At 40.0% G+C, this 27243-nt stretch overlaps 1 protein-coding gene across 1 annotated transcript; it reads left to right on the forward strand.

Moving 5' to 3' along the window:
- The first annotated feature begins 878 nt into the window (after window positions 1–878).
- LOC137279701 (arylsulfatase B-like) lies at window positions 879–17201 on the forward strand. Its single transcript, XM_067811834.1, has 14 exons — window positions 879–1008; window positions 4136–4247; window positions 5414–5465; window positions 6308–6411; window positions 9820–9926; window positions 10605–10669; window positions 11650–11751; window positions 12652–12715; window positions 13501–13598; window positions 14018–14154; window positions 14482–14540; window positions 15619–15742; window positions 15924–16066; window positions 16771–17201. Exons 1-14 carry the CDS (start codon window positions 903–905, stop codon window positions 16941–16943), a joined length of 1446 nt encoding a protein of 481 aa, XP_067667935.1. The 5' UTR covers window positions 879–902; the 3' UTR covers window positions 16944–17201.
- The last annotated feature ends 10042 nt before the right edge of the window (window positions 17202–27243 follow it).

Raw genomic sequence — 27243 nt, forward strand, 5'->3', positions numbered from 1 at the left:
AAAGGTTACACCTATTTGGGTAGTCAGGCCAGGTTTGAAGAGGTCATCATGCGACGATGTCGTATCAGGCATGTTTTGCTTGACTGTGTTGAATATTCCACCACAAGTGAAAACTATTTTAATTTCCGAACTATGAAGGATCTTTTAATAACACAAGTTCTCATTTAGTCATTGCATTTTAAAAAGAATTAGATTTATTAACTGAATTGTAAATAGATAAATATTTTATTATTGGAAGTTTAAATTGAGAACTGTGCTTGTTAGTGGCTGTATCCTCAATGGGGCTTGAAGCACTGTAAAACTATTGTCCTCCTGAGAGGTTACGTAAGTCCACAAACATTCAAAGTACATTTAAACTTTCCACGTTTTTTTCACGTATAAGGATGGGACTTGTATCTATCTCTATCTCTCACTCTCTCTCTCATTCTCTCTTTCCCTCATACACACACGTAACATGGCTCACGCACACGCACACACACTGAAATTCAGGAATATCTTCATTATGTAAGGGATTTTAGTTCACCCTGCTTCTCCACCACGTCTCTCGTGGTGTCGGAATACCACTAAATGACAATTCAGCGACTCAGTTTTTTCTTCTCATTTAGTGTATTCGTGCTTGTTTATCTGGCTGGATTAGTATGTTCGCAGTCAGCAATTGTTCATGTGTGCCCTACAAATGGTCGTGTCGTGTAAAACTGTACGGACTTCATACATTAACTGAATATTTGTGGTTCACTACTGTAGACACATGCAAACGTCACCTGTATCTATATAATACCAACGTGACATACACACAGATAATGCCTCATTCAGGGCCAGCATTACACACTGCCCGGCCCTTCCTTATTGGAAATAACTAAGGCCAGGTTGATAAACGATTAGTGCACAATACTGGAGCTAAGATGGAGTCAACAATCTCGGTGGCTGTTATCGTGCTGTGTGTGTCTGTGGGAGTCTGTTCGAGCGGAAGTCAGCCTAATATCATTTTCATTGTTGCTGACGACTTGGGTAAGAAAACGTATACCTATTACTGCATCAATTTGCTATGTACGCTCCCTACAAGTACCAGTCGGCTCTGAGGGGCGGTCCCGTCACCTTAATACAATTACGTATTCACGTTCTGGGCGACACAGAAGACACGTTGAAGCCCAAATTTATTTATTTGTACGCGTTTGATACGTTTAAATTACTACCCGGAAATCTGGTAATTATCATCCTAAAAAGCACCTAAACATCAAAACAGTATTACGTGTTTTTCCCCATTGAACATGGTCGTGTATTTTAAACAATGTCTTTTCTAAAAGTTGTCTCGTACACTCTGAACAAAATGCTTTTTTCAAGTGGAATTGCCATGTCATTCAGTGTTCTGGTACTGACATCTTATAAACCAATTTTCTTAATCTTCCTCAAAATGTTTTATATGTGTTGTTGATATTCATAACTTCGAAATGTACTGTACGTCCACGTGGTCCATAGTCTGGTGATCTATCTTAAATCCATGGCAATCTGCAGCCTTCTTTTCATATTGTACCGTTTTTCATAAATTTTCATTTGTAACTGGGATATTCTTGTCGTTTTGCTGACCTATACTGAGAGGTAAGTATAATGTCGATTTGTTTTATTAATTTATAAATTTACAACTTTTCCTGTCACGGTATGCTGATATACTACTGATGTAAGTTTGCATTTTAACTCACGCACTCACTGAGAACCTCAAAGGTAATCTGCTCACTGAAAAATGGAGAGGGTAGAAAAATTACGTGTAATTATGTCAAATGATGGAAAATTCAAAGAAAAAAACAAATTCATCAATAATTTTTACCTGTAACCAAGCGTCTTTAAAAATGGCTTATAGCCAAAGTTTAGGAATATAAAGTTAGCTCAACAAGAATCTGCCCCTAACGTAGACGCAGAAACAGCAGGCGACTCTATAAAACCCAGAACTGGATAGAGTCAATTTACTAAACTAAAAAGTCAGCATGAGTGAGTGAGGTTTACGCCACACTCTGCAATATTCCAGCTATATGGCGGCGGTCTGTAAATAATCGAGTCTGCACCAGACAATCTCGTGATCAAAAGCAGGAGCAACGATCTGCTCAAATGGGAACCGATGACGTGTCAACCATGTCAGCAAGCCTGACCACCCGATCCCTTTAGTCGCCTCTTACGACAAGCAGAGTCAGCTTTTTTTGGCAAGCATGGTTTGAATGGGACCTTCACTTGTCTAGGAAAAAGATATATTGAAATGAGACGATCCACCATGCCATCCCTTACCACAGAACCATTACTACCAAACCTAGTCTACTTGAATGTGGAGACTTTTCTAATGTCAGACACTTTTTACGATTTATTTAAATGTGAGTGAGTTAAAAATTTACATCGCCTCAGCAATATTACAGCCATATGAAAAACAATGGTAATCAGTTTAAAATACCTGCCGACAAAGGTCAGTAAAACCAACTAGTTTATCACAGATGTATATTAAAACTAGAAATGAGTTTTGTTTTTAACTATAGAAAACAGTTTTCGAACTTACGTACCCTCTCAGGACGTATTTAAAAGAACTCAAATTGCATGAAAAAAATAGAGAATTTTAAAACCTGAGATCAGCTTTTACTGAGACTGAGATTTTAGTGACTTTCAACATTATTTTCTCAGCTTATTGTGAGAATGTACAACATTGTCTCACCAAGAATAGCTGTAAAATTGCCAAATTGCCTCAGTAAATTGAAGCGTTAGTCAACACTCACTCACTCACTCAGCAGGCTGCAAAACATTTATCGATGTTCGCTTGTCACATCCGGAGCGTAGGAAACTATATTATCTAAGTTAAACAAAGCGATCGTTTAAATACTTTAATACAGACCCACGACAGTCGTAGCGCTAAGGTGATCGTAACTCCCGGTTAAATACTTTAAAACAGACCCACGACAGTCGTAGCGCCAAGGTGATCGTCACTCCCGGTTAAATACTTTAACACAGACCCACGACAGTCGTAGCGCTAAGGTGATCGTCACTCCCGGTTAAATACTTTAACACAGACCCAGGCCAGTCGTAGCGCTAAGGTGATCGTAACTCCCGGTTAAATACTTTAACACAGACCCACGCCAGTCGTAGCACTGCGATAGTTCTGAGGAACAGGACCTAAGTAAATGTTAATGTATGACACTTACGACTATCTTAGCTCTAAGAGAGCTTCGAGAATCTAGGCCCAGGGTCTTCCCTAGACTCAAGGTGTTGATGATACGGTGATATCAGATCGTATATTCAGTATCAAATAGGTCAAGTGTTGCAGTTTAACGCAGTCTAATGTCGTCCTGTTTTTATGTGAGTGGTGTATTCAGATTAGATCACATTTTCGTAATCAGACGTCAACAAGTCAGACTTACAAAGTCATTTAAGTATCTCGATGCGACAATGCACTGATATAACTCCAATATTGCTGAGTGAGACGTTATGTAGCCATTCCTTATCATGGGTTTCCAGTGCAGCTCTCAGACTGTCTGTATTCTATGACGATCATTACAGGATTTCCTGTTTAGCTGTCTCAATGAACTGTCTGCATTCTGTGTTAATCATTGTTGGGTTTCTTGTCTAGCAGTCTGAGTTCATTTTCTCTAGTTAGTTTACAGCCCTTTGACCACGTTTGTTTACCAACTTGTATTTATTGTTTATGCACAACCTTTCAATATATGACTGAAATATTGCCGAGATTGCATTACATTATATATCACTCACTCATTCCAGCTGTCTCAACAAACTGTCTGTATTCTTGTTGACCATTATAACGTTTCCTGTTTTGCTGTTTGATCGAACTGTCTGTGTTCTGTGTTGATTTTTGCAGGCTTTCCTGTCTACCTGTCCGAACAGTCTGTCCATATTTATTCACGACCTTCATAATGTTTCCTGTCAAGCTGCCTGAACAAAATACCTGCATTCTGTAACGACCATTATAGGGTTTCTTGTTTAGGTGTCTGAATAAACTGTCTGTTTTGATGATCATTGTAGGTGCCCCTCTCTATCTGTCTGAACGGACTGTCTGTATTCTGTGTATTCCATTAATTAGTTTGTACAACTTACGACTCGTCACATAGCAACCAGCACAACGTGTACATGTGGTGGCATCCACTTTCAGGATGGAACGACGTGGGCTTTCACAATCCCACCATGATCACCCCCAACATCGACGCCTTGGCAGACAGTGGTGTCATCTTCAACCAGTCGTATGTACTACCCGTGTGTAGCCCGTGAGTATTGAACTAATACCTTACGTATTCTGTCATCCTTAGAAGGAAAGGGATTCCTGTATCTTGCCAGATGAATCAGGCACCTACAGGGTTTGCACATTGAGTTCTTGCACGCGGAAATATAGCACAACGACTTCGGACATACCACCAACTTGGATCCATGAAGGTAGCACAGGTACTGTTAGTCCCATGGTCCCTAATATGGTGATCTACCGTCCGTCGTTGGCGATCTGTAGCCCATTTTGGTACTGTATTGTCCTAATTTGAAATCGAATTTTAGAGAGAGAAGCTAGTATTAAGTATTGATACTGTGATATTCGTTTGGTGTTACTGTCCTACTGTCCTTCGCTCACAGTTGTTTTAACTTATATGTATTCATGGTATGTTTCAAAACTTGTTTTAGTCATGATATGGCAGAAATATTGCCGATATGAGTATAAATCTTTACACACTCATTCATTCAGACATAACGATTTCTGGCAGACCCACTTTTGACGATAAGTTGTGACACACCAAATTCTGAAACTTAAAATCATCGCACACTGCGTTCTGACACACTGAAACGTTGCACACAGACTTCTGACATACCGATTTCTGACACATCAACAATTGACAGTGGCTTCTGACACACCAATATCTGAATCTTATAGCTGTCGCACACTGATTCCTGACACACCAACTGCTGACACTCCCTGTTCTCGCACACCGACGTCTGACACATTGAAATGCATCGATTTGTGATATAGCTAGTTCTAACATAGCTTGTCATGATACCCCGCATTCCGGCGCACAGGGTTCTGCCAGGCTGAGATTTGAAACATCGCGTTATGGCTCGCCAACTTCTGACATACTGATCTTTGACGCACCACGTTCAGGCACATCAATCTCTGACACACTGACACAGTGGCACACTGACACACTGACACAGTGGCACACTGACACACTGACACAGTGGCACACTGACACAGTGGCACGCATTCGGGACAGTTTGATGTCAGTGAACTGTACATATACTCATTTGATTATGTTATGACATATATCACTGTTACAATGTATTGCTAGCGTGTGTACTCAGGGAATTGGGGAATCTAATATAAACACAATATTACGACGATAAGATATGTGCATTTTGTTTTCAGTCTTTGACTGTCTCCATTTTTATGCAGCTCAAGAACCGCTTTCATGACAGGAATTTACCCATTTAAAGCCGGAACACAGGTGAGAATAACTAATTGCAGGATTATTGTGGACACGTTACACTGAACAGACTGCTGAGCGAATCTTGTGAGCGCTTGGTGGTGATAAGTTTCAGATGATTACATGTTGTATCTACTCCTAATTACAAGTCAGTAACAGTGACTAAAGAGTGAGAGAGTGAGGTTTGTTTTACGACGCACTCAGCAATATTCATGCTGTATGGTGGCAGTCTGTAAATAATCGGGTCTGGACGAGGCAATCCCGTTATCAAAAGCAGAGAAACGATCTGCTCAATTCGGAAAAGATTACGTGTCAAGCAAGACAGCAAGCCTGGCCACCCGATCCCGTTAGTCGCCTCTTACGACAAGCATAGTCGCCGTTTATGGCACGCAGGGGGTGCTGAAGACCAATTCTGCCCAGGATCTTCACGGGTCCAATGTGAGCATTCCGTACACAGCCTTGTGCGCTTAAAAACACGAATGTGACTGAATGGTGGTCATATTAATACCTGCAACAAACAGCTAGTTGTGGTTACCACAACGTGCAATAAACTTTGACAAAGTACAGTGACTGTGTGTCCCAGTCCACCCAGCTGTGAATAGTCACCGCGAAAGGACGAGAAAGCCACAGTAACTCGGTGCGCCTAGTCACTGCAACAGTGGTCCCTCGTGGAATTGATTGATAGTACGATGTTGCCGTGGACATTAATGTCCAACAATTGAGTGAAGAATACCAACACCTTGGGGATGTACTAGTTGCGTGGTTATCTGCACTATGTGAATATCCTATAATAAAAAATATAATATAAAAATGTTATTGTCAAGTTTTAAAAACACCAAAAATGCATCTTGTATCTATTTCAGCATTTTGTGATTTGGAAAGCTCAGCCAGTATGTGTACCCCTCAACTTCACATTCCTGCCTCAGTACCTTAAGGCGCTTGGCTATTCCACTCACGCTATAGGGAAGTATGTAACACTGAATTAATTTCACAAAGTCTAATGCAGGTGAATCATGTCACCTGCAGGGGCATCACAAAGGATAACTATTTTAAATCACGAACTATGAAGGATCTTTGCTGTAACGTTAGTTATCATTTGAATGGGTCGGGAGAAGATAGTGATAACCCACAAATTCCTATTTAATTAATTACTGCTGTTGAAAGTTTAGTCATTCATGAAAAAGATTAGTGTGATTTTTGAAATATAATAAAAATGTGTTGTATTTAGTTATACTTCTGGTAATGCGCAAAACAAGACGCAATATGATTCGTTTGCAGGAAATTGTGTTTTTATGTGCTCGAAGATACCTACTGTAAACAGTTTGTGTTGGTTATCAGTTTTATGCCAAAATGAGCTTTTCTTACTCTTGCTCAAGGATCGATATTTCTATTTGTGTTAACTCACATCAGATACACACTAATAGGGAAATTTACGGTTGTGTCATTTTTAAGGAAATAAATATACTAATGGAAGAAGTAACTGTGCATTATTTCGGATTATACCGAAATGTATTAGATTTGATCCTACGCATCGTGACGCCCTTGAAGAAAATTAATGTAGTGTCAAAACTTTGGCTCACAAATTTAGTAACGTGTATGTCCACTCTTGTCAATGATGCAGACGTGACAGCGATGATGCATAGACACTAAGCGACTGAAGAAAGCTTGGGGAATGTTCTTCCACGTCTGATCCAACATTCAGCTGACATTAATGGCTGATTTTTGGGGCCATGACGTAGGCAAAATTTATATTGAAATTAACATGCTTTCCACCAGATTTAAAGTCTAGAGAATAATCTACTGTTCTTCATTTTTCAATATCAAGTGTCAGAAACGTGCAAAAAGAAAAATTCATTGTGCACAAAGTGCACATGTCACACATGCCACACTTTTGTAATCTGTCATTTTGTAAGATGTGAGAATAGAGTGACATCCCTCAAAATGTGACATTGTATTTGTACCAAAACGACGATAACCCATCATTTTATTGTATATCTCAGCTTTAGTACAATCCAGATCATACAAATTTTTAAGTAATGTGTTTCTAGGTACATATAGCCTGCTTAGTCAAAAAAGAAGAATTTACAATAAAGAATTTCCAAGTTGGATGGATTGTGGAATGTCACAACTCATCTACCGATCAGTTTGGCAAGAACATGATAACCCACTTAAAATAACGAAAGAGTGTATAAGTAGCATTTTAAACACTTAAATGTCAAGAAATGTTAGAAGTTTCTTCTTTGATGGGATCATGGGTCCATTCATCAACTCTGCTCTGGATGGAGATTACTCTCAAAACATCTCCACCAGACATCACATGTCCTGCCAGGATTTTGTGTCTTGTCAAGTTCTTGACAAAGGGGAATCACATGCGTGTGGCTTATACGAAGTATGGACACGGTGCAACTCTATAACTCCTGCTCATATAGTAATACTGGACCTTGGAGACCACTAAATACAATTATCTGGAAAAAGCTTGAAGTGTGGGTTGTCACTATCTTACCCCGCCCCCTTCATTTCATCATTGCGTTTTTAAAAGAATTAGATTTGTTACCTGACTTGTAAATAGATAAACATTGTATGATTGGAAGTTGAATTGGGAACTAAGATTGTTAGTGGCTGTATCCTCTAAGGGGGGTTGAAGTACTGTACAATTAATGTCCTCCTGAGAGGGTACGTAAGTCCAAAAACAGTTGAAGTCAGATTTAATCTTCCACTTTTTTAGCTCTAGAATATCTGTCATTTGAATTTGTGGCTAATCTTGCATACAGTCGCCAGCAGCTGAGGGGATGGTGTAAATCCAGCTGGGGACCATGCAGGTAGCAGAGGCACTGCAAGTCCCCATGGTCCCTAGTATGGTGATCTACCCTCTGTTGTTCGCGGTCTATATAACCTGTTTTTATATTGTACTGTCCAAATAGTGATACTATTATATTTTTATAAGTTTCCACGATAGTTTTAATACTAACTGTGATAGTCTAGTGGTTTTACTGTCCTTCGTCGACAGGTTCTTCATAATATGTACATTTGTTCTTTATGTCACGTACATTCTCGTCATGGCTTCAATATTGCCGATGTGACGTTAAATTTTAACTCACTCACTCACTCACCTACAGGGGCAAACTCACTCGAGGTTATTTGATCCTACATTCACAGCTCTCTTTCACTGTGGTGACTTAATACTGCTGCATCAGCATTTTTGAAACGTTGTAGCTACGTTGCTCCATATTTTATCAATTATACAATTGTCGAATATGAAAGAATGTTAATACTGTGTACTCAACACACAAGAGTTATTCAATACTTTAACAGACCAAAGAAGATGGAAGAACTCCATCAACTTAGAATCTTCTTCACTCTTTCCTCAAAGAAACAAACGACTGACAAAATCCTTGAACTTTCTTCACTTTTTCCTTTAATAAACCAACGGCTGACGTAAAACCAGAACCCTTCCTTTTGAAAACCACAAAGATCCGGGTTAAATCTGGTCTTCGGAAACACTTGCTTGTCGTAAGAGGCACATAACGGAATAGGGTGATCAGCCTTGACAGCATGTTTGACGCATTTAATCGTATCCCAGTTGATTACTGGCCACGCAGTTGATAACTGGTTGGTCTGGTCCAGACTGGACTATTTGCAGACCACCGCCATTTTGCTGTAATATTGCTGAGTGCGTGATTAAACAGTCAAGATGCTAACCAGCCTTCATGAAACCAACGACCTTCTTTCCTCTTTCCTCCGAAAATTCAAACGACAGGAAAAAACCTAAACCCTTCTTCACTCTTTCCTCCACAATCTAAACGACAAACAAAAACCTAGAACCTTCAACGACAGACAAAACCTAGAACCTCCAACGACAAACAAAACCTAGAACCTTCAACGACAGACAAAACCTAGAACCTTCAACGACAAACAAAACCTAGAACCTTCAACGACAAACAAAACCTAGAACCTTCAACGGCAGACAAAACCTAGAACCTTCAACGACAGTCCAGACCTAGAACCTTCAACGACAAACAAAACCTAGAACCTTCAACGACAGACAAAACTTAGAACCTTCAACGACAAACAAAACCTAGAACCTTCAACGACAGACAAAACCTAGAACCTTCAACGACAGACAAAACTTAGAACCTTCAACGACAAACAAAACCTAGAACCTTCAACGACAGACAAAACCTAGAACCTTCAACGACAGACAAAACCTAGAACCAAGAAACTAATGGTTATAGAAGTGTCAAACAGCTTCGTGACCGAATAATATTCAGCCCATCAATTGCAGTTAAACACAATCAGCTGGGAAAATTAATCATGTTATGGAACATATATTAACCCCTAATGGCATAACAGTTGTGTTGTTTACTTGTAAATCCAGATGGCATCTCGGATTTTGCAACTGGAACTGTACGCCGACGTTCCGAGGGTTCGATACCTACTTCGGCTACTACCAGGCTTTTGAGGACTACTACACACACGAAATGGGTAGGCAGGTCGCGGACTGCCAAGACAGTTCGAGAATTATCTATATTGATTTCTTGATGCCGAATATGGCAGAAACGGTTTCATGTAGGGAAGATCCCTTGAGGTTTAGTCCTCATGCATACGACAGGAGACCAACCTCACCGGATGTTTAGGATCGTCAATGTTGTTGATGTTGTGCATCCCTAATGAGTATTTCTGAATGATGCTCATGATGTGACATTGTTGTATGATTAACAACAAAAGACAGCACAACACATTCACTTACCATTCACACTTACAATTTTGAAATAATTACGGTAAGCTTGTTAAAGTTCCAGTTCATTCAGCCTTTATCTTTCTATCACTTGGGATCAAGAAGAATAAATTCAGAGAGTCTTCTTCAGAATGTATATTTGTTCTCAGTGCTTGGCTAATCTGATCCGGCTGTTCTGAGCGAAACAATCGTAGTTGTGAACGCAATGTCGAACCGTTATCGCCACACACAGGTAGAGAGGTCATAATCTACTGCGCTAAAAAACAGTGTACTCAGGTGAATGAAGGTGCTGTAAGCGATATCCCTGAATTCACAAAGATGGACTTGTCCATGCACGCTAGAATGGACAAATTCAGATGTTTAATATGCAAAGGGATATTAGTTGTCTTCCACTGCCCAATCTATTTTTACCTTGACGGCAACAGATGGATATTTGGACTACCGAGATAATACGGATGTGGTGCGGAACGCAACAGGGGAATACTCAGCAGTACGTATACCTTCCACTCACTCAGCAGTCCGTATACCTTCCACTCACTCAGCAGTACGTATACCTTCCACTCAATCAGCAGTACGTATACCTTCCACTCACTCAGCAGTCCGTATACCTTCCACTCACTCAGCAGTCCGTATACCTTCCACTCACTCAGCAGTTCGTATACCTTCCACTCACTCAGCAGTACGTATACCTTCCTCTCACTCAGCAGTACGTATACCTTCCACTCACTCAGCAGTCCGTATACCTTCCTCTCACTCAGCAGTACGTATACCTTCCACTCACTCAGCAGTACGTATACCTTCCACTCACTCAGCAGTCCGTATACCTTCCAATCACTCAGCAGTACGTATACTTTCCACTCACTCAGCAGTACTTACACCGTTTAATCATTAAGCAGTAGGTATAGCTTCCAATCACTCCGCCGTACGTATGGCTTCTACTCAATCCACCGTATGAACAACTTCTACTGACTCCGCCATATGTACAGCTTCTACTCACTCTGCTTTGTGTATAGCTTCTACGCACTCCGCAATACGTAAATCTTTCACTCACTCCGCTTTACAAATAGCTTCCGATCACTCATCCACACGTATAGCATCTCTGAGGAATAAAATCAAATGTCTCATGATGACATTAATAGACTCCAAATAGTGTAATGTCAGCACAGATGTGGCCTTACGGAAGTCTCTTGAAAACATGTCTAGCCTGTCTTTCATAGTTACATACTTCTGAACTTAATATAGACTCATGCATACGCGTGGAGACTCTCCCATACTCTCATGATAACACACTTATGAACTTACTGTAGTCTCAAGTAAACACTTGTAGGCTCTCATATGCTCTCTCACTAGTAGACTTTAAACAGGCTCGTGTAAACATATTAGGTTCTCATATACACTCACGCTTACACTGATGTTATAATGTAATGATTCATTATGATACAGTATAGATGCAGTATGCATATATTTCAGTTCCGGTTTGCCAGGGAAGCTGTAGATATCATCAACAACCATGACAAGTCCAAGCCATTCTTCATGTACTTGCCCTTCCAGTCCGTCCACGCCCCGATAGAGGTAAGTGTAACAAACTTCCCGGTTTGTTGACTGACAGCCCTTGTCTGTCACCTCCCTGTTTGTTGATCGACAGCTCTTGCAGTCTGTGCACTTGTCGATAGAGGTATGTCTAGCAGACCATCGGTCACCTTCGAGTGTGTTGACTGACATTTGAAGAATACACACCCCTTCTGGCTGTCTTGGCAGTTGTCAAGGCTGTCATGCTTTGGAGCTCTCTTAGCGTGGACCTCACCTCTGAAATGTCTTGTTTGCATCCCAAATGCACTGTCGTCAGACTCCCCAATATTCTCGGTGCCCTTTGTTCGGTACCTCAGAACTAGGTTCCGGGCAGGTAGCAAACTTCCCTATGGTCCGTAGCATGGAGATCTACCTTCAATTGTTGGCAATCTATAACCAGTTTTATATTGCAATGTTCAAATAGTGCTATTAGTGTTAACTGTCAATACTAGTTTTACTAGTTTAGTTGCAATTGTGATATTCTAATTGATTTACTGTCCTTTGACGACAGTTTTTTTTATATATATTTACATGTATTTCATTTCAATGTAAAATATGTTTCTCGTCATGATATGGCTGCGATATTGCCGATGTGAGGTTAAATCCTAACTGGACGCAACCACTCACTCTTATTGAGTTGGATTTGGCAGCAGATCACAAGAAAGGAACACCCGAATCCATTTTAGAGCAAATGGTATTTCTACACAAGACGAGGAGCGGGTGGAAAGGGGCAACGGTGACATGATCTCACAATATCGAACGCTTCTGTATCTGGCCGGGCTCTACTGTTGTCCTATTTCAGTGATAGTTATTACGTTAAAGACATTCTCAGCTATACGTTCCGCCAGCACACGCACACATAAAGCTGATTCATAGGATAGTTTTTGTCGTTTTGTTATTCAGGTGCCACAGCAGTATGAAGATATGTATCCAGACGTTGTAAACATCGGTCGTCGGAAGTTTTGTGGTAAGGGTACCGGTGTCCCCATTCATCCCTGTACATGTGTACCTTGGGGTGGTTCGCAAGCCACACTGATGACCCGGGTTTGGTTTCCCACATAGGTACAATGTGTAAAGATCATTTCTGGTGTCCCCGCCGTTCTGTTGCTGGAATATTGCATACGACGGCGTTAAACTAAACTCGCTGTCTCATTCGTGTCTCTGTATGTACAGGTTCTTCCCGTTAGGGTTAGTGCGTCGGCTAGGTGACCTCACGAAGTGAATGTCTTCTCTGAACTGGGAGAAATCAGAAATCACCTTCTCCTCCCGCTTCAAACTAAATGACTGATGTAATGGAAATACTGTTACATGTGCTGTCGCGGCATTCTATTCAGGAAATACAACGTATGTAACCACGTTCAATAGAAAGCTCTCCTGAGAGACGGTACGGGTTAAGCTCCACACTTTTGTGTGTGCTTGCGTGCGTGAGTCTTTGTGCATGCGTACATTTGTGCGTGCATTCGAGTGTGTGTGCTTATCTTTTCTGGTGTGATTTTGTAGTGATTGTACTTAATGCCGAGAGCCAGGCAAGGGAACAACGAGTACGATCTGTAGACCTCGTTTTCAGATGAGCTGTCTGCTTCTCAAACCGATACCGTATTCCACCATCCAAGGGAGGCTTCCAGTCACCACCGGAAACACTTGCATTTGCTCAGTATGTGTGTCCGGCAAAACGGTCACCTCAGTTACTTCCCGTTATGCTACCTTGTTTTGTTATTTGTTATTCTGTGAACAGGCGAATTATGTTCACAGGAATGGTGACCGCCCTCGACGAAGCAGTTGGTAACATCACACGGGCTTTGCAGGGACAGGATGTTTTTGATAATACACTGATATTCTTCACTGCTGATGTAAGTATATTGCGTTCATATTTTATCTTTAACATTTCAATTTCAAAAACGTTTCAATTTTCAAAAAAGAAACACACTATGTCGATGTTTCTGTCAAAGAAAAAAATGAATGAAGGGGTTAAATCCAAATTTAAAAAAAAAAATTCTTGTTTTAGTATTTGAATTAGAGAAAGAAAACATAGGTAAATGTTTGCAAAACAGTCTTTGAATTATCAAGCACAAGCAAAATTAAGTGAATAATGTGCGTAAAGAAAACTAATAATTCAAAAATATTTAATTTAAAAAGAAAACAACATTTATTAAGAAATGCAAAAGTTTGTTGTTAACCATGTTGTTATTCTAACTGCTTCAAATGTAAACTAAGAATCTATTTCATGCTGGCGTCGTAATGACACTGCTGTTCACTTTGATTGGTGAAGAATGGAGCAGAGCTGGTGCAGTACGGAAACAACTGGCCTCTACGTGGCGGTAAACACACACTGTGGGAGGGAGGCACCAGGGCGGTGGCGTTTGCCCATGGGGCTGGGATAACACGTACCGGCTACACGTATAATGGGTAAGTTTATATTATTGTTGTGACAACCTTTGTTAGGATTATATATTTGATCTTTAGTAAACAACACCTTCTGTGGAGATCCGAACTTCCGGGAGATCCGTGACTTCAGAGGACGTTATGGGTTTGGATTCCTTGGGGTGTAAGACCTTTGCTCCAGAAGGGTGTGTTTGTATTCCTAGTTGTGTATGACGTATATTCCAGGATGTTTTGTTTGTATTCCTGGGCGTGTGTGTCCTTTCTTCCAGAACGATGTGTTTGTATTCCTAGATGACCTATATTCCAGGATGGTGCATTTATATTCCTAGCTGTGTTTGACCTGTGTTCTAGGATGTTCCACGCGGTGGACTATGTTCCGACTATCCTAGCTGCAGCAGGAGGGAAGCCGGGTATGTAGGGTATGAATATATGTTGTTTGAAGCCGCACACAGGAATATAGCAATGTTGCATCGGTATGTAAATAATCGAGTTTGTGATATGTCAACCAAATCAGCGAGCCTGACAATGCAATCCCTTTAGCTGGTTATGACGAGAAGTTTCGGTTTCTGAAGACAATTCTAATACGCATCTCCAGGGGTGTACCATTGTGTTACTAACTGCGGGTCCAAGCGTTCATTGATTGACGCTGCTCTGTTGCCGGGATTTACAAACGAATTTAGTGAATCATCATTTTATTTTCCGAACTATCATCTTCCTAATATTTGTATAGCGGAAATATCCAGCTCAGATGCTCAAAGGCGTCTTTTTTAGGAGATAAACATCATGTGTTGGCCAATTTCCGGTTGTTTTTGAGTATTTGAAGCACGGGAATGCATTTGGAACCGACGGCGATTTGAATGACGTCACCGCTGTTGATGACTCAACAAAACAATTGTTTGCAATACACAGTCTTGCAGTTTCCGGGAATCTAATACCAATTGATCATGTTTTTCAACCAATCAGATTACAGAACACAGTGACTTTTGATTACAATTCACCTTGTACTATGACAATGACTAATGCAGGATCTACTCTGACATATCCCAATGAAAAGAGTCACGCTGTAGAAGACAGAGTACTGATACTGAAAATAAAGCATTTTAATACAGCCGAAAATGCACACAATATTTGTGTCGCGTTTGTGAGAATCTAAACACACCTCAATCAAAACGTTTGTGTTTCAGCTTAATTCTGAAACACTACAGGTGTACGTTTGAACGTCCTTGACACATGAAACGTCTTGAAACTCCCAGATGGGATTTATTGTAACGTGATCTTTGACAAGAGATTTTCTAATACTGTCATTGCAGATGTGCCCAGAAAGATAATACGTCACTTGTAGGAACTACTGTACCATTCACTGTTATTACAGACGCGTCTATACGCTGAATAAATCACCGATAGAACTACAGAGGCATTTAACTGTTATCACAGATCCGTGTATGGATGATATGATAGAAACTACTGTACAATTTACTTCTGTCATAGACGCGTCTATAGATGGAGTAAGTCAGTGGGACTCTATACGTATGGGGCTTCCTTCAAAGAGGACCGAGTTCATCTACAACCTGGATGACTTCTTCTACCCCGTCACAGGACATGCTGCCATCAGGTACGTGCAGTTCGTCTGGCCCAAGACCCATAGTGTGTAATTATGGTGAGCCCATGACCATACTTTGATGACATTCCAAAGAGACACAACTGACGATTTGCGGGGCATTAGACTTGGTCCTACCCTTTACGGAGCAGTGTGTTTCATGATATGAAGTGGTCCAACCCGATGTGTGTTCTAGGGTCGGAGACATGAAGCTGGTGGACGGATACCCCGGGTTATATGACAATTGGTACCTTCCTATGAATGATACTGAGGACACGCCCCTAGAAGACTTCATATTTGATCAAAGGCACGAGATGGTGTGGCTGTTTAATTTGACAGGTACCGTGCAGTCATTATCACACATGGTGTATTATGGTGGCGGAACTCAGCAACACGCAGATGTTTGACGTCGGCTTGAGATGTGTTTACACAGGACATGTTGCGTTAAAACAACTCTTCTTATGGACGTCTGTTGCGTGAGTGAGTGAGTTAATATTTAGCGTCACATCGGCAATATTGCAGCTATATCGTGACGAGAACAACTTAACCCATATCAATATTAAAATTAATAATTGGGAACAAAACAACCATTGCAGGACAGTAAAAATACCAGATTATCACAGATATGAACATAAAACTAGCATGTGAAACTAAAACGGTGTAATTAAAGAAGACAATACAGTATCAATCACGGGCTATAGATCACCAACGACTGAAGGTAGATCACCATATTAGGGACTGGCGTCTATTAAAGAACACTTAGTGTCTGAACATACATATAATTTTCATAGCAGCAAATAAGCCCATTTCAATTGAATAAACCCATTTCACCAACGCGACTGGAGATTCAGTCTCAGCCCGAGGAAATCTAGACTTGGTTCGATTATAGATCAATATTTAGTTAACGATTAACGATCTCTATGATCGGTATAGATAGTCAGTCGTAAAATGGACCACCCAGTATATATCTGTTAGATTTAGATTTTAACCTGTTATACACAATACTGTCCCTCGTCTGCCTATTCTTTACACTCTTCTTCCAGCTGATCCTCTCGAGAAATACAATCTGGCCAGCCAAATGCCGGGTGTCGTTGAAACTCTACGTGCCCGGATGTTGGAGTATAAGAAGCAAATGGTACCGGCCAACTTCCCACGTGAAGACCCAAAGGGGGATCCCACTAATTTTGGGGGAGCGTGGACCCCGGGTTGGTGCTAAAGATGCAGGCGTCAAGCTGCATGTGCATAGTTCGTGCATGTGTGGTGCGCATACATAGCAGATTTATTTCATACTGAAATGACTCGAATTCAGACGACGGATTTTAATTGTTAAAGTGTGCAAATACGTATAAACTGCTAAACTTCCAAAAGCGTATAAAGCTTTCATTGCTGAAGGTTTATTCAGTAAATATTGTGGTTTAATGCAATTGTATTGACAATGGTCTTAAACGGTTTCGTTGATGGTTTGCCTGTAAAATTCTGTGGTTGAGTTGCATCTGTATTATGTCCCTTTATGGAATATTGTCATCACTAAGGAAGTGAGGTAGTCAATGTTGGCCTCATTGTGATCAGAGATCTAGTCTCTGATTGGGTAGTGAGTGAGTGAGTGAGTGAGTTAATATTTATCACATCGGCAACATTTCAGCCATATCGTGACGAGAGCAATAACAGATCAATACAATTAGAAATAAAAAAAAAACTCTGTTGACGAAGAACAGTGAGTTTACTAGCGTATCACAGATATCCACTGAAGTCCCGTAATTAAATCTTAAATATTTTAACTAAAAAAACAAGATAACGTAAAGGCAGGTTATAAATCGCCAACAACTGAGGGTAGATCACCATACTAGGGACCATCGGGACAGTACATTTGCTACCTGCATGGGACATAGCTGGCTTTACACCATCCCTTCAGCTGCTAGCAATTTAGACACAGTTAGCCGTACATTAAAAGGAAACATACTCTACGATTAAACACGTGGACACTTTTAACTTACTTGGAATAATTTGGGACTTACTTACTCTGTCAGAATGACCTGATTGGGTACATGTTTTTTAGGCACTTAGTGTCCAAGCACATGTCGCATTTGGTCTTTTAACAGCACAGCAGTACAGCAGCACAGTAGTACTGCTACATTAGATTTAGGTTTAACCGGTAGTTAATTTTGGTTGAAACAAACTCGCTAGAAGTTGACATTAATATTATGTTTGAACAAATTACTGCAAATTATTAGTAACGTGATGATTTACAACATAAACTGTACCTTCGGCTAATGCTCTTGAAGTGCATGCATTTGCAATTGTGCAAGAGTACCCAAAAGGGAGATACTAAAATATCTCCATTCCATATATTGGTTAAAGTTGAAAATATGTCGTTGTTGCAGTACATTGTGGGAATGTTGTGACCGTGGTGTGTGTATATTCGATAGTGAATACATGTAAATGAATGGGACCAATAAGATATCATTATGACATATTTGCTATTGAACACAACCATTTTACTAGGATGGTTGATTGAATGATCCTGTGTAGGGCAGAGTCAGTTTATTTAGGTGTATTTCCGCGATAATCAAGGCAAGGGGATCGTTATCAAAATGTGACACGACAACTGTACTCCATACTATTACACCATAACGCTGGTCATTGATACTTCTATAATGAGCTCGAAATTGCACACTCATAAACGCAACCCACGCCATCATTGATCCACCACCTAAGGATTCAACTTCATAGACTATCTTCTGGTGATGTGTCTTGACAAGACATTTCCATAAGCGACAGTGTACTACCCACTTACCACATTGCGATGTTTATATGTAATTTTTAATCTATTGCTGAAAACGTGATGTGCTCACTGCACTGGTTGTGTGTTAATGGTAACCCAACAGTGTTCCAGCTGCAAGTCGGCTGTCCCTACCAGACAATCCAGTGACCAAAAGCATGTGCATTGACCTACGCACTTGAGTGAGCGAGTTAATATTTAACGTCACATCGGCAATATTTCAGCCATATCGTGACGGGAACAAAAAATGAAATGGAATACATGTGTATCATAAAAACCTGTCAACAAAGGACAGTAAAAAATCTAGAATATCACAAAAAGGATATAAAACTAGTAACTATACCTACAACAATTTATCTATAGAGGACAATTCAATATAAAAATGGACCATAGTGCTCAAAATTCAACCAAGAAATCGATTTCCTTTCAAAAATCCCAATGATTGAATCAGAGCTAACAGTAAAAAGACCCTTGACAGTTTTGACATTGAAATATTTATCCCTTGTGATAGAGAATTCAACACAGTCAAGCAGGATATGCTTGACTGTGATTCTCTCATCACGAGGGATACAAAACAGAGGATCTTCACCTTTCAATAGGTATACATGAGTATATCGTGTATGACCAATACGACATCGTCGTAAAATAACCTCTTCAAATCTGGACTGACAGCCCCAGTATGTGTAACCAATATACGGTTTTATTTCATGTAATTTATTTATGCTTACTTGTGTGTCCCACTTCTTCTGCATCAGATCACGGATGTAACTTCTAATGCTAGCTTTGTAATCAGAGTATGGAATAAGAAGTGGTGTCACAGATTTGTTGAGTGCTGCCTTGGCAGCAAGATCGGCCATTCCAGAAATGCCTACATGGCTGGGTAACCAACAGAAGACGGTGTCGTAACGGCCAGAAGCAAGATTATTATACAATTCAAGAATGCCAATTAAAAGTGGATGTTTACAAGAAATATTTTTAATAGCCTGAAGGCAAGAAAGAGAGTCGGAAAATAGAAATGTTGCCTGGTAATCTAGAAGATATTGTTCTGAATCCAGTGACAGTGGCACAAGCCACTGCGCCACCGTCCTTGGGCCCATCTGAAAATAAGGATTTATAATTGCTATATTTATGTTTTAATTGATTTTAATCTTGTTCATATTGTAATTCATTAGTTTCTGATTTTTTAAAATGTGGTCAGTGTTAGGTCTTCTTGGGACCTAACCAAATGCCAAGGAGGAGAAGACGGGAAGGAGCTATGTTTTCCAGCTCAATGCTGGTAGCAGAAAGTTTTTTTATTCTTAAACAAAGAGAAGATTTCTAATTGCATAAATCCTCATACAGAGGATTGAAAACACAGTTATATCCAGGGTTCGACTCATTGGAATATAGTTTTGTTACATACTGTAAAGCTAATTGTATATGTCGCTGCTCAAGCGATGGTTCATCAGCCTCGACATTACAGGCTGTCAACAGGTGAAGGACCCAAGACAAAGTCTTACACCTTGGTGGTAGACAGAATCTAAGAGTTTCAGGTTGCTGTTGCATGCTCCAACATAGACAATGGAGCTATAATCAAGCTTATAACGGACCAGTGATCGCTAGAGATGGAGGAGGGTAGCTTGATCACCTCCTCATTAGAAATTTCAACAAGTCAAGTGCCTTCAGGCATTCATTTTTAAGGATTTAATATGAGGCAGAAACGTTGAGTCAAAAATTAATCCAGGAACTTGGCCTCCTTGACCACTTTGATGGGAGTGCCATCTAGATATAGTTTAGGGTCTTTGTGTGGTTTGTACTTGCGACAAAAATGTATGCAATTAGTTTTGGATTTAGAAAATTTAAAGACGTTTTCAAAACACCATGTTTGGAATATAAATGTCAACGTTAATATTGCAATACCCCACTTTAATTGATGCTGGAGCAGTTGGAGAAGAAAAATGGAATAAGTACTAGGTATTTGTCGCTCTACTTTCAGAAGTTTTCCGGGTCATAAATCGTTTCACAAAAGTTACTCCTTGGTCCTCTATTTCTGAGACAATGTCCAGTTCATCCATGTCGGCAAACAGTTGGTCCCGGTCTCGCACGATGCCTTTACTTGAGTTCAAAGTTCTATGCGGAATAACTGATACCGCTATTCCAACGAATAGCTCAGTTGACATCAAATTTGTTGCCTGTTGTTTTGTACTACATTCTATGAGCAGAGAGCTTGTACGTAACCATTTTATGTTACAAACTTCACCAGCAATAGCATGTACACCTTTTGATACTGCAAAAGGATTGAGTTTTAGAGGTGATTTGTCAAGTGTCTCGATCACTAGAAATCGTGGCCAATATTCATTTGAGTTTGAATGTCGTCGATCATCATCATCACTGTCTAGATGACACTTGTTTTGTTTTAGGGGGGTTTGTATTCCATAGTAAGTGTATAAGTTTGATCATCCGACCTCCCCACCCACCACGGAGTATCACAAGGACAATGCTAAAAACAAGCGGATCTCCAGCTTGCAGCGCCAAGGATACCCGGATGACATACTCCAGCAGAAAAATTAAGAGATTAATGATTCCACCATATTGGCCCATGAGCCACCGCCTTCTAGGATACAACTTTAAGCAAAATCAGACATTAACTTAATATTGACATTCGGAGTCCAAAAAATTCGCCAAGACTTTAAAACATATCATATGATAATTTTCAAAATTTGGTGCAACAATACAATATGGCGTGACCAGCTGATTGATTGAATCGGGTCTATTCAACCACCCGTCTACGTGAAGTTAGGGCCGAAGTGGTGTGTTGGGCGATAAGATCACATAGTCATTGTTCCAGTGCCCTCAACCACCAGGATCCCCTCCTCCACGGACACAGAGGCGACACCCACGGCCAACAAGACGCCTCTTACGACCAGCAATGGGGTGCTGTAAATACATTCTGCCCCGGGTCCACACGGGAGAAGAGCACTTAGCGTTACCCAGCACCCACCTCGAGGAGGTGGCTCTTCACGGGTGCCTAATTATTATTCAAAACACTAAACGTTGTGACCCAATAATAATTATTACTTAACAACAAAAATATACAGAAAATACACACTCGTAAAAATATGTATGGTTTTATGGCAACATGATTGCACTAACATAATCTGTCACCTGTCACGAAACAGTAAATAAGAACTGATTATTACTTTTTTATAACTGACCAAATATTTGAATGCTGCTTCCCGACGTGTGTCTCTGTGGTGATAAGTGGTTCTGGCTCTAACCCCTCGATGTGTCAACCAAGTCAGCGAGACTGACCACCCGATCCCGTTAATTCCCTCTTATGACAAGCATAGACACCTTTTACGGCAAGCATGGGTTGCTGGAGACCTATTCTACGTCACGGGTCACTTTTAAGTAGGAGCGTCTGACCATGGCTATCACGTGCTTGATAACGACATTAGAATCTCTGTCGCATAGAATGAAAGAAGTTGTATATTGAACAACTGTCATCATTCTTCAACAACTCAAAATTTGTAAAATGCCCATTCTATCTACTACCGTGTTTTCGCGCAAAGTCTAAGTTGTGACAGTCCCTAACAGTTTGTTTGGGACAGCAATTGTCAAGCAACTTTGGGTAAACTAGACAAGTCATCAGCACCAAACTGCTTGTCATAAATGGCGACTCAGTGTGATAACCTGTTTGCCGTAGTTTGTCCCCATGTCCGGCACCCTCGACAGGGAAGACATGAATTGAGCAGAGTAACCATACGAGAAAGTGCAAATCCTGTCACGTGTGCAAACTTGAATCAGAAATCCTGACGTTCATACATAAACACAAACTTAACCTTCATACATCTGCTGCTCTTATTTTGTCTCCAGCATCTCCAGACTGATCCTACATTGCCCATGTCTCTCCGTCCATCTCAACCACTTTGCTAGTAAAAAATACTGTTGTGGCACTTTTGGAATTAAAGGAGAAAACTGAATCGCAGAATCAGAGAAACCAGTAGAAATCACAACCAAATTATGAAGATTTACAAAGAAAGTTCTCATCCCTTCTCTACAGCTTCTTTAATGGTCCAAAGTTCTGAACCTAAGGAAAGCTATGCTTCCATAACTAAAACACCGTCGGAAGCAAGTATAACAAAATCAACCGCAAGCTGTCAAACTGACTTTACATCAGAAGCTCCTCTGATTTTTTCACCTACAATATCTACTCAAACACCAGAGTCACTTTCGTCTCAAATCCAATCAGTAGCATCCTCTGATCATGAGTCATCTTCTCAATCAACTACAAAATCTTCAGAAACCGTTACAACTAAACCTAAAAGGCCAGATCCTTTGACAAAACTAAGTGGAAGAGCCCCGAAAGGGCCACAGAACAAAATCAGTTGTTTAACAAATATGGGTCTCTCGAGGACATGGACGTTTCTGAAAACGTCCATGCTAGGGCACATAGCTTGTCGCCCTCCAAAAGAGTGCGGGGTAGATCCCCAATAAATCCCCCTAAAAGATAGTTTATTCCAATAATATTGTACAGTGGAACTGCAGAGGATTGAGGACTCATTTACACGAATTACAGCTATTAGTCCAAGATTTTACACCTTCAGCGATATGTCTCCAAGAGACATATTTAAAACAAACAGATACATTTGACCTTCGTCATTTTAATGCATATCATGGTTTTTCACCTCCGTGGGATAGGGCCACTGGCGGGTCATCCGTTCTAGTCAGACAAAACGCTATCCAGAGCCCTCTTTCACTTAATACTAATATGCAGGCTCCTGCAGTGAGAATCACTTTACATGTAGCATTTACGCTATGCTCTCTATATATTTCGCCGTCTTCTACGTTTGCCAAAACTGATCTTCAAGCTCTATATGACCAACTCCCGAAGCCCTGTATTATAATGAGAGATTTAAATGGGCACAGCCCACTCTAGGGTGGCGTAACTACAAACACTAAAGGTAATTGTTGGAGGACTTTTGTTCTGACAATGATTTATGTATTTATAATGATGGTTCCAACACATATTTACACCCTGGGACAGAGATTCTGCTCTCGACTTGTCATTCACAAATTCAGAACTACTTAACGAATTCGAATGGTCAGTCCACGATGACCTTTGTGGAAGTGACCATTTTCCTACTATATTAAAAGCTGTAACTACATCTGATGTTCCTCCATCATCAAGGCGGAATTTTAAAAAAGGCTAACTGGGCTTTATATGAAACGATGTGTGCTGAAAAACGTAAACCTGATCGTTTTATTGACGTTCCTAATGCAATTAAGAGCTTTTCTGATGAATTGAACACCATAGCTGATGAGTGTATACCAAATTCCTGTGCAGTACAACATATTCGAAAACCATGGTTCAACAATGACTGCAAACGAGCTAGGAAGGCAGGGAAAAAATCAGAACATTATTTCCGTCGCCATCCTATGGTGCATAATTTAAATAAATTTAGAGACGCTCTTGTATGTATTTGATGATATTTGGACTTCCGGGAAATTTCCTTCTTCATGGCGTGACACTATAGTAGTACCCATACCTAAACCTGGACGTGATCATACGGATCCGTTAATTATCGTCCGATTTCATTAACTAGCTGTGTTTGCAAGACCATGGAATGCGTGATAAATAATCGACTTGTTTGGTACTTGGAAACAAATAACCTCATAACAGATAGACAATGTGGTTTCTGTAAAAATAGAAGTACTGTCGATCACTTAGTGCGACTGGAATCATTTGAGAAAAACGCACTAATTCATAAACAACATGCAGTGTCTATCTTTTTTGATCTAGAAAAACAACCTGGAAATATGGCATTTTAAGAGATTTACATGATTTCGATTTGCGAGGTCGTTTGCCTGAGTTCATAGTAAACTTTTTAAATGACAGTGAGTGAGTGAGTGAGTTATAATTTAACGTCACGTCGGCAATATTGCAGCCATATTGTGACGATTTTAAATGACAGACAATTTCAAGTTCGTGTGGGTTCTTCCCTGTCTGATCATTACAGTCAGGATCAGGGTGTACCACAAGGCAGTATTTTGTCTGCCACACTTTTTAGCATCAAGATAAACAGTTTATCAAAGGTTTTAAACGATTCAATTGATGGATCGTTATTTGTGGATGATTTTAACATTTCATGTCGGGGTAAAACCATGCATACCATTGAACGGCAACTGCAGCTATGTTTAAATAAAATAAATAAATGGTGTCTTGAAAACAGCTTTAAATATTCTAACTCCAAAACTAATTGTATACACGTTTGTAGAAAATATAAACCGTATAATGATCCTGAACCGTTTCGAAATGGATCTCCCATAAAAGTTGTAAAGGAGGCAAAGTTCTTGGGAATAACTTTTGACTCGCATTTAACGTTTCTACCCCATATCAAATCCCTCAAAACTAAATGCCTGAAGGCACTTGACTTGTTGAAAGTCGTTTCAAATTCTAAAGTGGGGAAGGGATCAAGCTACCCTCCTGCAGCTTTATCGATCAGTGATCCGCCAAAACTTGATTATGGCTCCATTGTGTATGGTGGAGCCTGTAAAAGCAACCTAAAACTTTTAGATTCTGTTCACCATCAAGGTCTAAGACTTTGTCTTGGCTCCTTTCGAACTTCACCTGTTGACAGCATGTGCGTTGAGGCTGATGAGCCATCTCTTAGTATAAAACTAGCTTTACAGTATGTAACAAAATTATATTCCAGTGAGTCAAACACTGCATAAACTGTGTTTTCAGTTCTCTGTATGAGGAGTTATACAAAAAGAAATCTTCTCTTGTTCTGCCTCTTGGTTTAAGAATTGAAACATTTCTTTCTTCAGCCGGCATTGAGCTGGAAAATATAGCTCCTTCCCGTCTTTTGTCATCTCCTTGGCAATTGCTTAAGTCCCAAGTGGACCATTGACCACATTTAAAAAATCAGAAGCTAATGAATTACAGTATAACCAAGAATATCATCAATTGAAACATAAATATAGCAATTATAAATCCTTATTTACAGATGGGTCCAAGGACGGTGGCGCTATGGCTTGTGCCACTGTCATTGGATCCAGAACAATATCTTCTAGATTACAAGATATATAATCTATTCCGACTCTCTATCTTGCCTTCAGGCTATTAAAAATATCTCTTGTAAACATTCAGTTTTAACTGAAATCGTTGAATTGTATAATAATCTTGCCACTGGCCAATACGAGGTAGGTATTTCCGGTAGCGCAATGGCCGATCTTGCTGCCAAGGCAGCACTCAACAAATCTGTGACACCACTTCTTATTCCATACTCTGATTATAAAGTTAACATTAGAACTTACATCCGTGATCTGATGCAGAAGAAGTGGGACACCCAAGTCGGAATAAATAAATTACATCAAATAAAACCGTATATTGGTTACACGTACTTGGGCTGTCAGTCCAGATTTGAAGAGGTTATTTTAAGACGATGTCGTATTGGCCATATGAGATAGACTCATTTGCACCTGTTAAAAGGTGAGGATCCTCCGTTTTGCATATTCTGCTTGACTGTGTTGAATTCTCCATCACAAGGGATAAGTATTTAACAGTTAAAACAATGAAGGATCTTTTTACCAGCGTTAATTCTCATTTAATTATTGATTATTTAAAAGAAATTGATTTTTTGGTGGAATTTTGAGTATGATCTTGTGTAAATAGATGTATTTTAAAGATTGGTAATTTAGATTAGTGACTTGAAGTGTTCGTGGCTGTACCCTCAAAGGGGGTTGAAGTATTGTAAAAATTTTGTCCTTCTGGGAGGCTAAGTAAGTCCAAAAACATTCACAGTAAATTTAAGTCTACCAGAATTTTAATGGAAGTATTCCTGTTATTTTAATTTTGGCTAACTTTTCGTACAATCGCCAGCAGCTGAAGGGATGGTGTAAATCCAACTAGAGTCCATGCAGGTAGCAAAGGTACTGTAAGTCCCCATGGTTCCTAGTGTGGCGATCTACCTTCTGCTGTTGGCGATCTATAGTCTGTTTATAATATTGTATTGTCTAAATAGTGCTATTAGTTTTAACTTTCCATGCTAGGTTTAATTGAAACTGTGACATTCTAGTTGTTTACTGTCCTTCGTTGACGGGTTTTTATAATGTATATATGCTCTTTTTCATTGTTGAATGTTCTCGTCACGATATGGCTGAGATATTGCAGATGTGACGTTAAATATTAACCCACTCACTCACTCTTTAATGGTCCAGAATCTGAAGGCGTTCATTTAACAAGGTGGTAAAGTGTCCTATTCAGGACAGTCATTGTCCAAATATTTCTAAAATCACCAGACTGTGTAACCAAGCCATATGAGACTTCTTTGTCATTTAAAGTGGAATGTGTAGCTCATTAGGGGGAAAAATTCAATATAGTCCTCCCCGTTCTTCTCAATATTTCTCAACGGCTGGTATATAATTAGACAAAGAGGAATGTTTAGCAAACGTTACGCCAATTTTATTGGCAATATTTGTTGTTTCAGTGAGAAAAGTGTCACCCTCCTTGAGATTTATCTTTAATTTTCTGCACAATATTCCAAACCTTAGAAATTGACTTTAGAAACACAGTTTTGCCGTGTCGTTTATTTTGCGTAAATGTGCTACGAGCCTTGGGATTAGAAATTTAAAATTGTTTATGATCATGGAAAGTTGGATGGCGACGGAAATATTTTTTCTCTCCCTTCTAGCTTGTTTTCAGTGAATGTTTTATCATGTTTTGCCAATGTGTGGGGAACTGTAGAGGATTTTG

The sequence above is a fragment of the Haliotis asinina genome, chromosome 1, assembly GCF_037392515.1.
Source record: "Haliotis asinina isolate JCU_RB_2024 chromosome 1, JCU_Hal_asi_v2, whole genome shotgun sequence".
NCBI classification, from domain to species: domain Eukaryota; kingdom Metazoa; phylum Mollusca; class Gastropoda; order Lepetellida; family Haliotidae; genus Haliotis; species Haliotis asinina.